Source organism: Diorhabda sublineata, chromosome 10, assembly GCF_026230105.1.
Source record: "Diorhabda sublineata isolate icDioSubl1.1 chromosome 10, icDioSubl1.1, whole genome shotgun sequence".
NCBI lineage: Eukaryota > Metazoa > Arthropoda > Insecta > Coleoptera > Chrysomelidae > Diorhabda > Diorhabda sublineata.
In genome coordinates, this window is record NC_079483.1 from 21,461,876 (window position 1) to 21,474,779 (window position 12,904).

Below are 12,904 nucleotides of genomic sequence, written 5' to 3' on the forward strand. Positions count from 1 at the left end.
CAACCACCCCCTGCCATTTCGACAGGTCCTCATCCTCTTTCACGTCGCAGTTTCGCGTGTAGAATCCTTCCTCTCCCCTGAGGTCTATGGGAGATTCTGGGATGTCTTATCTTTTTGTTAAGAGATTAGCCTGTTGGCTATACACTCTTGGCTTCTTGTTCTTGACATCTTCGTCTGTGTGTGTGTGTGTGTTTCGCGGCCTTGGGTAAACCTCTTCTTACCTCCTACCGGTAGGAAAAGATCTAATCCGCGTGGTCCTTCGCCTTCTCTATAGCTGTCCCCGATGTATAACTCTGCATTTGCTTATGTAACGCAGAATTACCGTGTCGAGGGGTGTCCTCTTGTGGTTTACTTCTGTTGGGCAATGAGTGTTGCTATGAGTGTCTACATGCTCTGCAACATACTCAGTAGCTCTGGTGTTTTTTCTCCAGTCATTGTCGTTTTCTTCGCAGCTTGTGCGTAGGTGCGTCCTGTTTGCGTGGTGTTCTTAGCTTGGCTGTTTTCCATCTTTTTCGGGTGTTTCGGGCACCCCTTGTAGTTTGCGGGGAGTTCTCCTCCGCAGTTCCTGCAATTAGGTTTTTCCGTCTTGCTGAGCGTGAAATCCCTGACATCTGTAACATTGTACAGGTCCGTCGTGCCTTTTTTGTTCTACCATACTTATTTGTGTGGCAGAGGTATCTCAACTTCTTATAAGTTGTTTCTTCTGCGGGTTCGATGACTACCATGTATATACGTAGTAGTTTTCAAGTGTTGTCATCGTTTCTTTGTGTACGGCTTGTCAGCTGCCATACTTTTTTGGGTCTCAGACCATTTTCCCTCAGTTCTTCCTCTACTTCTGACACTGGGGTGTTAACAGCCAGTCCTTTTATGACCAGCTTCTTCTTTTTTTCCTCGTTGAGTAGGTAGGTATACCACTCAATCTCGTTATTCTCGCTCAGGAACATCTTCATTTTGTTGAAATCTTCTTTCGTCGCCGTCGTTATTTTCCCCATATGTATTCCCATTTTACACTGGGCATCGATTTTTCTTTGCACTAGCGGTTTGCGTAGTGCTGTCCACATGAGTGGGATTTTAGTATTATCGGAGGTGGCCTTCTCTCCGGTTTTGTCTGTTTTCTTTGTTCTTCTTTTCTAATTTTTTCCAATTCTTCTTGGACTTGTTTGTCCGTCGATGTGTCGTCTTCCTCTGATGATTGTCTTTCTGGTTTCTTTCTCTTTTTTTTATTCTTCACTTCCGTATAGTCTCCTTCCATGGGGCAGTCTTCATTTTGTGGTTCTTCGTTCACTTCCTTCTGAGTTTTCGTATTATCTACTCCTCCTGTAGTTGGATTTCTTTCCATCTCTTCGATTTTTCTTTCAAATGCTTCGGCTTTCAGTTCATTAGTATATTGCTTTAGGGCCTCAATAAGGTTATTTCTTGCAATCTCTTTCTCTCTTCATAATATTTAATCTTCTCTTCAAAGATTTTAATTTGTTCTGCCATCGTCTTTATCATTGCTTCATATTCAGTATTTTGTTTTTTTATCATTTCTGACAACTCAATAATTGCCTCTTCTTTTTGTCGTTTTAACGACGAGTCTCTGTCGTAGGGTTTCACTGTTTTGTGAGTTTTTAGGCTCCATGCCTGTTACTTTCTGTCTTGGTTTTCCTATTTTGCTTGATGACCTGTAAATTACCTGAAAAAAATTTATTAAGCCGTACTGAGGAGTACGGCTGTTTTGGAAACGGATAAATTTCGCACAATCAAATTTGTGTTAACAAACACAATTCTTTCATGCAGAAGTATTTCAATTCATTATAAATAAAAGGGTGTGTCAAAGCACAGCTACCTGTTGAAAAAGAAAAGAAAAAGGAAAGTTTAATCAGGGTCTCACCTGACTACCTGAGTCCGCTTTCACTTCACTTCACTCTCGCACTTGTTCACTAGTCGAAGTCTAGGAGTCAACTAGAAGTTATGGCGGGTTTACACCCTACGACAAATTGAACGTCAAATCGTCGTTGACAAGTTGTAACGATTTGTCGAATATCGCATGTCCGTTTACACGTACCGACTTTTCGTTCAAGTCAGTCAGTATTTTCTCCTGTGTGAGGTGAATTGTGAAGTGCTTTCCAGCAATGAAGGAATTACTGTTATGGTATATGTACATAACTTGCCTTGAAACAAGTGTGAAGAGGAAAAGAAAACCAAGAAGTAAGTGGAGTCGTCATTGGCTACTAAAGAAGAGGTTATCTCATATGGAATTGTTAAAAGAATTGAGCAATGAACCTGCTGATTACAGGAACTACTTGAGGATGACAGAGGATACTTACCAAGAATTATTGTGTTTGGTTTCTCCTTTGATTGAAAGACAAAGCACCGTAATGAGAAATCCCATATCTCCACACGCAAGATTTAGTGCTACATTACGATTCCTTGCAACTGGAAGAACTTACGAAGACTTGGAATTCACAACCCTTATTTCTAAACCATCACTCTGCAAAATAATACCTGAAACGTGCAAGGCAATATACATGGTATTGAAAAAATTCATTAAGGTAAGAGAAAACTTAAATTTATTTCCAATTTTTAAGTAGATACAGTAAAAAATTGTCACTACAATATTAAAAAAGTAAACATGTTTCATTGTAGTTTGAACATTATATTAAAGAGAAAAGAAACTCAATCATGAAATGATTAAACATTTAGTAAAATGGAAAAAATCCCTTGCTTAATTTGTGTTAGGATTGAATGAGTTAACATAATCTTTGACACTGTTTTTACTGGTGTAGCTCGACTGTCCTGGTGAAGTCGCTTGTCAGGAGTGAAAGGCGAGGTTGATTGTGGTGCTACATTGAAATTTTGAACGTTTTGGTGGTTATTATCTTGACGGTAGTGCATAAACTGAGGGAAGCCACTGTATTGATACGATTCTACCTCAGGACCAGTTACTTTCCAAAACCTGGTTAAAGACTCCATGTCTGCTTCAAACAATACATCAGAAATTAGTTTTTGTGCAATTTTCTGTTGATGGGCTTTTGCGTCCCGCAGTCTGTCAGCCACATGTTTACCGAAACGATCAAAACAATCGTCGGCCCTGTAGGAGCTAATTTTTTCCCCCACCTTTTGCATTGTTTCGAGGCTGGCTTTCTCAAACGGATTTGATTTGCGCTTGGTTGGGCGGGAAAATGGAGCTCTTGATGTTTGAGGGACGTTCATCGGTGGCATGTCTGGCTGTTCAGAGGTATCTTCGGTGAGGGTCGTCTCTTCTTCAACTGCTGCACCGGCCTAAAACAAAAAATCCATGCTATAAAAATGGATACAGACGCAACACCAACTTAAGTTGTTGACCAACTTAAAGTTAAATTTTAACAATAACATGATTTAGGCCGCCATCCTGGATTCGCCATATTGGATGGAAATAAGATTTAATTTGTAAATTTGAGGATAGGGTTGTGACTCATTATTTAACATTAGGATTCAACATGCAGGGTCAGATAAGATACGGGTAGGAGGTTGAATAAGGACGATAAGAAAAGGTTCAACCCGACAGGGTCGAGGGACATATTGATTTTGGGGCATGTGCTGGGAGGTAATAAAAATCCAATAGCTTAGATGTTAATATTTTTAAGTAACATATAAACAGTTTATTGTATATAAATTTCATCGACTTTATTATAATAGGTATTCTGTAAACTTTCGCTAGTATTTGAAATAAGGAATAAATGTTATCGACTTTTAAATGAAACGAAGAATTTCTTAAATTCACCACTTTTATTACTAACATGCAACATTGTTTGATTTTAGAATGATTCTTATATTCCTTCTTTTCCAAATAGAACCTTCATATCTACCCTCTTCGTAACACAGAAATAATCGATAAGACTGTTTATCATTTTTCGGCGCCTGATTGGCGGGAAAGGTATTTTTTCCACATACAACATTTCTCTATTTCAACGTATTTGAAATTATATTTTCATTCTAATATAAATTGGATAAGTTTGAAGTGTGACAATAGTCGATAACGTTATCATAAAAATTTGCTGAACAAATTATGCACAGAATAAAATATGGACAGATTTAAACTGCACATTTCAAAATTGTTCTACTTCACAAAATGTTAGGTTTTTGTGATGTAAGAAATAAATCGAAAGTTTCACCTGCGAAACCGAAACGGACTCTATAGATGCCCGGGTGTTATCGATTTTGGAGAATTTGAGAATTTTATTATCTTTGAAGGATACTTGAGCACAGTTCAAAGTAAGCTTTAAACTGTGACTTGAGTTTCAGGCACAGAAATATTAAAACAGTTGTCCCTAGAAGTTCATGTTAGTATAATTATGATATGGGAATAGTTTGTAGATACTTGTATTCTAATAATTATGATAAATAGAAGGTATAACGCTTACATTTTACTAGACGATATTATTTCAAATTTAAATTAAGCTTATCCCTCCCAAGCTATCGATATGACGTTTAGTTAATATATAAGCAGATAACTATTTCTTAATTAACTGGAAAATCAATCTCTATCATGAGTTTAAATGAAGTTTTTATGAATAACCAAACTTACCTTAATATCTTGTATTGCCGGTATTAAAGAAGGTTTGTTGAATGTGTTAATCATTAAATTCTGTCCAGCTTCACTTGATATTTCTTACGCCCAGTCAGTTTCAATTAATCTTGTCAATATTTTCAATTCATCGACAAAATCTTTTCTACAATTTTCATTTTGTACTTCTAACGATACTGCTGCGTTGATTGCATTCTTAATTAGAGTTCCCATTTGAATGGCAAATGAAGGAGACGCGTATGTCCTTGTTTCCATATTATAAATTGCAATAAGCTTAGTTGCTTTGATTAAAGTTTGGAATTTACTAGGGCTCAGTATTTGAAGTAGTTCCAATCTATTGTTTTTGAGAATTTCCCGCGAGCTCTTTAGAAGTCTAGCTAAACTATTGCCTTTTTGCAACCACTCGCAAATGTTTTTTTTTGTGACTTTTTAAATATCTCCTACCAACTTCACAAATTATGGGATCTTTCTTTGCTATAAATGAAATATCATCTGCTCTAAACATATTCAACAATCCACTAACTCTTAGTAGATCATTCGGTCCGAATTGACCTACCATTATCGCTTGATCTCCAATTTGAGATTGCAATTTTTGTAATGGATTAGGATTGAAGAAACATTTCTTCGTATGTCTTCTCAAACTTTTTGGAGCATAGTACCCGCGACAAAACTTACAAACGATGTAATTATTGGTATTATTTTGTACTCTCATAACTGGTACAACTTTCGAAGATATGAAGTCGCCTTCTCTACGTACCTTATCAATTAATTTTTTCCTTTTCTTTGATTTCTTATCCAAAGACATTATTTCTTGTACCTGTATTTCATCAAAATGACATTTTTCCATATGTCGAACAAAATTGCTAGTTTTTATGCCGCAGAATAAACAGTTATGTTTCCTTCTGATCCTCTTAGTAGTAGTTGGAACTTGGCTAGATGTATTGCAAGGTGTGTTATTTATTTCATTCAAATAACTAATATCTATTACGGAACCATCAGGGAGGTTTTCTAAATGTTGTTCTACATAACTACCCAAAATTGCATTCAAAGATTGTTCAGACATTAATTTAGTACTTTCCGCAAGACAATCACCAGCGATTTCATCACTTGAAACATCAATTTTCATATTATTTGAAATATTCATCTCAAGAGTTCCTAATATATTGTTTGCATCCTGTGGTTCATATTTTGTTTCAACTGGTGCTGCTTGTAGCAGCGAGGACTCAAACGTTAACATATCTGATACGGTGGACGAAGGAACATATTCGGATTCTGAAGTAAGAGATGGATCCGATATTTAAACTAAAACCAAATGTTATTTCAACAAGATTGGTAATGATAGAAATAATAATAATAATAATATTGTTGATGTACTGAGCCAATTTCTCAAAATTTTTTAGAAATACAGTCAATTCTCCAGTCCGAAACTGTTGATTGAATATTGATGCTAATTTTCAGACTGCTCCACGACCACCAGTGATTCTATCTTACTCAGAATGATTTGAAATTGTTTTATTAAAGTACTCATCAAGTGTGTGTAGGCAACTATTTTTTATTATTTCCAACAGCAAGGTATGTTTTTGAAAAGTGAAATTCTACATGCATCATTCGTGCTAAGTTAGTGTCGAAGTATATTTTTTACAAATGCTAAAAATTCAGCGAAAATATGTTTTCAGTCACAAGAGACGGAAACGTCAACTATCGTCTCCAGTACTTATCCCTCTTATAATATATAATATTGACGACTTCAAATTATCAATGGAAAAGAAGGAATCGTTTTTATATTGAAAATGCATTTCTGAACTTTTATTTATTAAAAAGGAGATTACAAGTGTGGAAATACCGCGAGATTTAAAAACATTGTATTATTAGTTTGACATTACTCGTTAATCATTTAGATTTGTCTGTAAGTCATTTTGCACTTTCCTGGCTAATACCACGCCGAACATTGAATACATCCACAACGAAGAGCGTGATGCCGATGACCGACAATCGAGACAGACATCTCAATGTTTCGCAATTGCAAGGAGAGAGGTATAGCCACCGACTAGTTTCGACCTTGTTATGATCTCATCAGGATGGCATAATACTCTCTCGTCTGGTACCCCTAAACCAGACTGAAAATTACGATGTTACCCTTTGCTTGGATAAAATTCCGCACGAATGTGTCGGTTTATAAACCTCTCTCCTTGCAATTGCGAAACATTGAGATGTCTGTCTCGACGGTCGGTCGCTCTTCTTTGTGGATGTAATTCAATGTTCGTGTGGTATTAGCCAGGAAAGTAGTGTAGTTGTTTTCCACTTCAAGGAACGGCCAGAGCGTTATTCCGAAAATATTTTTTCGGAATACATTGAGGTGTCACCACCAAAAACTCCCTGACATCTACATGACACCTCTGAGAAAATTTTGTTTTTCATAATAAAATAATATTTTTTTTTATTTTGTACAATATAATGACGTATGTATTGTATTCACAAGATGTCACCACCAATTAGCTGGAAACTGTTTTCATGCCCTTACGCTTAATTTAACAGGTTGTAACTTTAACATTTTCAGCAAATATCGCACGAAAATTTGCACAAAACAATATATTTTACACGCATTCTCTGTGTTCTTATTAAATATATATTAAATAGAATCTAATAGACATATCAAACATATACACAAAATAAAATCCCAAATTCATATCCATAATTAACTAGATAGAAAAATGTCCGAAGAAATCTATCTATTATTGTAAAAGTCATAGTTATTTGATATCTTTATCATGATAAATAATCTACATAATATTAGGAAATTTTTGAGTACACATACCGTCTTTCTCCTGAGCTAATGCTAGGCTCATAATTAGTTCGTTTCGTTTACGTCTTGACATTTTGACTGCTTGCAACACTATTAAAAACTACGAAAAGATTTTCTGCTTGTCTCCGTGAATGATGTTACGACGCCATGCCAACCCTTTACGAAGCTTATCGAAAAAAGGGCGCCAATTATTATTAACGTAGAGATACTCTAGAGAAGTCGTCCATCCCGTTAAATGTATAAGTATGTAAATATAAATACAGTGAGTATTGGATACACGGGGCGCGAAAAGTTATTAGAAGTTTTATTAAGGTTTTTAGATCTGAGTAATTTTTCATAAATGACTAATTGATAATAAAGAACTGTTACCATATTTATTATACAGAATGGTTGGGTCAGACGTTAAAAGCAAAAAACCTGAGTTGAAGAGCAGCATTATAAAACTACAAGCATAAATTACTAACCCTTGACAGAGCAACAAAAATGATCAGAATAATTTGTAAGAGTATCAATAAAAGTAGAAGAAACAAATGTCAATGAGTTATTGTTTACTGGTTTTTCGATCCTAGGTTCAGTTTATGCCAAATTTATCATCAGTTCGTAATCAGTCAATATTAAATTTTGCTTTATTTGCCAATTCTAACCATATGAACTTGATAATGGTTTACACTGGGTATTTCAAAACATATGACCAGTTTTCCGTAAAAATTTCAACGCCATTTATTTTTTGGAATACATAGTTCAAAATTATCTTTCCACAATAATGCTAGGATAAAAGTATGTGAAAAAAGAGAAAAGTTTCAATACATCAGTAACATTATAAGAGGTAGGTATATGAGACTAATGTTTGTTAAAATAGGAACTCAATACTATACAGAGAAAGTTACATTTCATGTTGTACTAGCAAATAGTGAAGATACCAATATGAGAGTCCCAAAGAATCAGTTACAGCTTATTGCAATTATAAAGACACGATAAAATTATTCTGAGGAGAGAACTTCTTGCAAAAAATAGCAGCTGTGTTACTCGGTAACGAGTGGACAATTCATGAAAGTGGATATGCGAACAGTCACAAATTTACATTATTTGTTCTACAACAGAGGTTCTCAAACATTTTTGTTTCGTAGACCCCTTGCCATATTTTATGGTTTTTATTAGACCCCCACCTGTTCTTTAAAAAAAATTAATAAATAAGTAGTTCCTATAGTGTAAAAGACAAAAAAACACATTTTTATACATTAACTAATTTATTAATTAAATTTTAAACAAAATGTGTTGTAAAAAAAAAACAAAAAAGAAATTAATTCATTCAATGCGAGGGATGAACTTGATGCTTTAATAACAAATTATCAACATTTGGCTTCAATTTAGTAACATTTAATCTCAAATCTCCTCGGTTTACTGTGTCCAGTTTGTTTCTTTTTTTTGTAATAAGATTAGTAACTGCACTGAAACCTCTTTCTACGAGATATGAAGACGGAAAGGCAATTAAAAACTTTCTCGTGATATTCCACACTCCGGGATATGTAGCAGGTATGTCTTTCTGAAGCCAAAATTGTTGATAACCCTTTCTGAACTCTACCTTAAGTTCTTCGTTTGTACTTATTCCAATTAATTCTTCTTGTAATGAGATATCCGTCTCCTCAATATCACCATAAGGATTAATAATCCATTGTGGTTTTACTAGCGTCAAAATATCTTCGAATCTCGTTTCAAAATCTGAGTAGAGTGCATTCAAATGATGCACATAGACTGGAACATCGTCTTCTTGGCAGTTTACTTGGGATAAATTGGGAAATTGTGAAAATTCGCTCCGTCCAATGTTTTGCTTCATCATTTTAATTCTGGCAAGAAACGCTGAAATGACCGACTTTGTCTTAATCAAATTTAAACTGTCACCTTGCAACTGCAAATTCATCGTATTAAATTTAGCAAATAAATCGGTCAAATACGCGATGTCCGTTTTTCTTTTTAATAAACTTTCTTTTAAATTTTCATATCTACCATCGAGAAACTCTAGAACAGTTTCAAAAAGTGTAAAAAATCTTACCAAGCATAAACCTTTCGACAGCCAACGCACATTAGTGTGAAGAAGTAATTGGTGGAAGTTCTCGTCGTTATCTTCACACAACTGCGCAAATAATCGCGTATTCAACGCATTGCTGCGGATTCGGTTTACTGCGTCAATGACAAATTGCAGAGATTCATGCAATCTTTAATTCAAATTTTTAGCAACTAGGTGTTGTCTATGGATGACGCAATGTACTGCTAATACCCCGGGTACGCTTTCTTTTAAAAAGCTTATAAATCCACGATATCGACCAACCATGGCAGGTGCTCCATCGGTAGTAATAATGCTTCATTTCCAGGTAAAGTTGACTCGTCCAGTTGTATAGAGAAATGGGTCGTTTGCAAATATTTACATAGGAAGTTTTCAATATCATCACTCATTTCATCAATGCGTCTTTGAACAGAATTGTTGCTTAAGGGTATTTTCTTTATGATATCAAACGCAGGTTTGTGTAAAACAGTCTTTATAACCTCTTCAACGGCTGGCAAAATTAACTGCTCTCCAATGGTATGCGGTTTTCCGGATTTTGCTATAAGTAGCGAGATATTATAAGACGCTCGAAAACCACCATCATTTCTTTGTGACGTCAAAGTGAACATTTTGTCCAGCGTGGATCTCTTCTGAAGATTCTCTTTGAGAGTTTGAAAATATTTCAAATCTTTATCTAATTTATCTGGATGACATCTTCTTAAATGATCTTCCAGCTTAGATGGCGTCATTGCTAAATACTTTGTTGCATATAAGGCACAATGGCAGTTGTATATTCGACAATGATGGAATAAAGCCAAACTTCAGATAATCAACATTGTACTGTCTACATTTCTTTTTTGATTGGGACATGCTTAGTATAGGTTATCTGTGGACAACAAAGCTATGTATATAACATAAAACAATAATTAAAAATTTAATTTATTTATTTTAAATTTTTCTTCAGTTCTAACAACAAGAACAAAATTAATATTTTATAAAAAATAATGTAAGAGGTACTTACTTTTCTTCGAAACTTCGAATAAAATTAGTATTCCTTTCGTTGAGGATAACAAAGTAAAACTCAAAGTGTACAGTGCTATTATTCAACTGATGTCAAACACAGCAAAATTAACACTGTTTTTGATTGAACCTTTATGGTCCGACAGCCAGCTGTCGAAAATCGAGACGATTATTTAAAGCATGAGATTTACAGGGTAGATAGATAATGATATGAGGATTCCAAAAATCATAGCTTGCCTAATATCCATCCACGGAATTGCCCCTAAAACGGGTTATTTCCGGTAATTATTTATAGTGCTGAAACAGTGGTATTTCGTTTTAAATTTGACTCAGAGTTAAAGATCAGAATATATAGAATACAAAAAAATATATTATTTCTGAACAAGAAAATATTAAATTATCTCAGGCAAGCCTACGGAAACATAGGGCAAATTACCCTTAATTAGCCGCGCAATAGTGATACGAGAACAAATGTTGAATTTTTTACTAGTTATAATCGGAATTAAAGTACCGTACTATCATAGATTTGTAGATTATTTAATTCTGAACAAGAAAATATTAAATTATCTCAAGCAAGCCTACGGAAACATAGGGCAAATTACCCTTAATTAGCCGCGCAATAGTGATACGAGAACAAATGTTGAATTTTTTACTAGTTATAATCGGAATTAAAGCACTGTACTACCATAGATTTGTAGATTATTTAATTCTGAACAAGAAAATATCTATTAATTATACGGCGAGTTAAAGAAAACAACCCTTAATTCGTAATTAATTAATAATTTTATTGAAATTATAGGAAAAATTAATTATATGCAATTATTTTGTACTCTTTTAGAAATTTGAAGTAGATCAGATGATCGGAATTCAGTTAATTTCATTCATCATTATCTATCTACCCTGTAAATCTCATGCTTTAAATAATCGTCTCGATTTTCGACAGCTGGCTCTCGGACTATTAGTGGACCGAAGTCCTCACAAAGAATATGCTTGCACATACATAAAAACGGAGCGTGTCGTCATTGCTCTCTTATTTCTTTCTTAAAAACAATTCTGCTTAATCAAATTTCAACAACAACGGATGTTTAATATTTACAAATCGTGATTCTTTTCATTAGCTTAGATTAGAGAGTGATTTTTGCTTCGATATACATTCGTTTGCTAACGAATTTGTTTTCCTTTGATGTAACGAATACAACATAAAATATATTAATAACTAATATAAAATTATATTATTATATAAAAATTATATTAAAATTTTGTAATTTTGAAAACTTCTATCTATTGACCCCCATTTTTATTTCATGAACCCCCAATTTATTTTTTTGCCTACATAGACCCCTTGCAGGACTTCATCGACCCCTAGGGTTGATATGGACCACTTTGGGAATCACTGTTCTACAACAAATTTTCATTTCGCAGTCAGACTAGGTGGTCTGTAAACGTAGATGGGAGCATTCCAAGTGGATTTGGAATAGGACCCTATTTTATTGAAAAATCGGCAAATGGATAGAGTTTCAAGTCGTTTACCGCTACTTCTTAAGGCTTATCAATTTCAAAGAAGGAGATATCCTTTTTCGAAAGTGAAACTCCATTTTTCTTCTTTGAATGGCGTCGAATAGCTTGATGCATTTATATCAGCATATTATGAAAATCAGCTAGACATAGCAAGTATCATTAAGGGCCCTAATCAAATGGTTCATAGGTGGAAGTTTCATAAACAACATTTAAATAGTACAAAAACTATACAGTTCAGAGTTTTTAGGTTTCGGTATAAGTTATGGGCCAATTCAATCTAAAAGAAGAGCCGCATTGTTCAAATTTGGCAGAATGAAATACAGGATGACTCAAAAATGTGAAACTGTTGTAGAGAGTTTGTTGTTCTTCTGTACATGTATATACTTTTCAAAACGAGGTTCGAGTTTTATCAAATCTTTAAGTTGGAGTGGGCCTAAAAACCTCTATCTACGACAGAATATTTGGGTTGTGCGTTTCAAAGTACAGAAGGTGGTGACCTGCATACGACTTTCACGAGGAACTAGTGGAATACCGTATATGGAATATGAAAAAATATTTCTTGTTACGATGGCAAATTGAAATCTAAGATACAAAATATCTCATGTGAAAAATTCAACTTTGTTCTAGTAAGACGTTATTGAACAATTGTAATCAATTTCAAAACATGCTGAATTTGTATTCAAAAAAATTGAAAATGAACAGCTGTTCAAAAGTTGAAGATATTGGTAGAGTTAAGAATATTTATTTAATCAGATTTTAAAAGCTGAAACAAAATTTTATGGTACAAGAGAATATATTTGTTAACTATTGAATACCAAAAATCATAAAATCGTTTCTCATCTCTTTGAATAATGAAAATTAGATGAAGTGCTGAAATAAAAGAATAAAACAAAGGAATTCTTCAAGGGATTTAATGAAAAGGAATGTTTCAACAACAGCTAATATTCAGGTCGAGGATCATGCTCGCCAATGG

The 12,904-nt window shown here is 34.3% G+C and overlaps 1 protein-coding gene and 1 pseudogene across 1 annotated transcript; both read right to left on the reverse strand.

Annotated features, from left to right (window-relative positions):
• Positions 1–8,517: 8,517 nt before the first annotated feature.
• Positions 8,518–10,263, reverse strand: LOC130449167 (protein FAM200B-like; annotated as a pseudogene).
• On the reverse strand, positions 8,662–9,189 carry LOC130449166 (SCAN domain-containing protein 3-like). The gene has a single exon (XM_056786844.1). It carries the CDS (start codon positions 9,187–9,189, stop codon positions 8,662–8,664), a length of 528 nt encoding a protein of 175 aa, XP_056642822.1.
• Positions 10,264–12,904: the final 2,641 nt, after the last annotated feature.

Excerpts from the sequence above, each read along its gene's own strand:
- LOC130449166 (XM_056786844.1), bottom strand. The coding sequence starts at position 9,189 with ATGATGAAGCAAAACATTGGACGGAGCGAATTTTCACAATTTCCCAAT.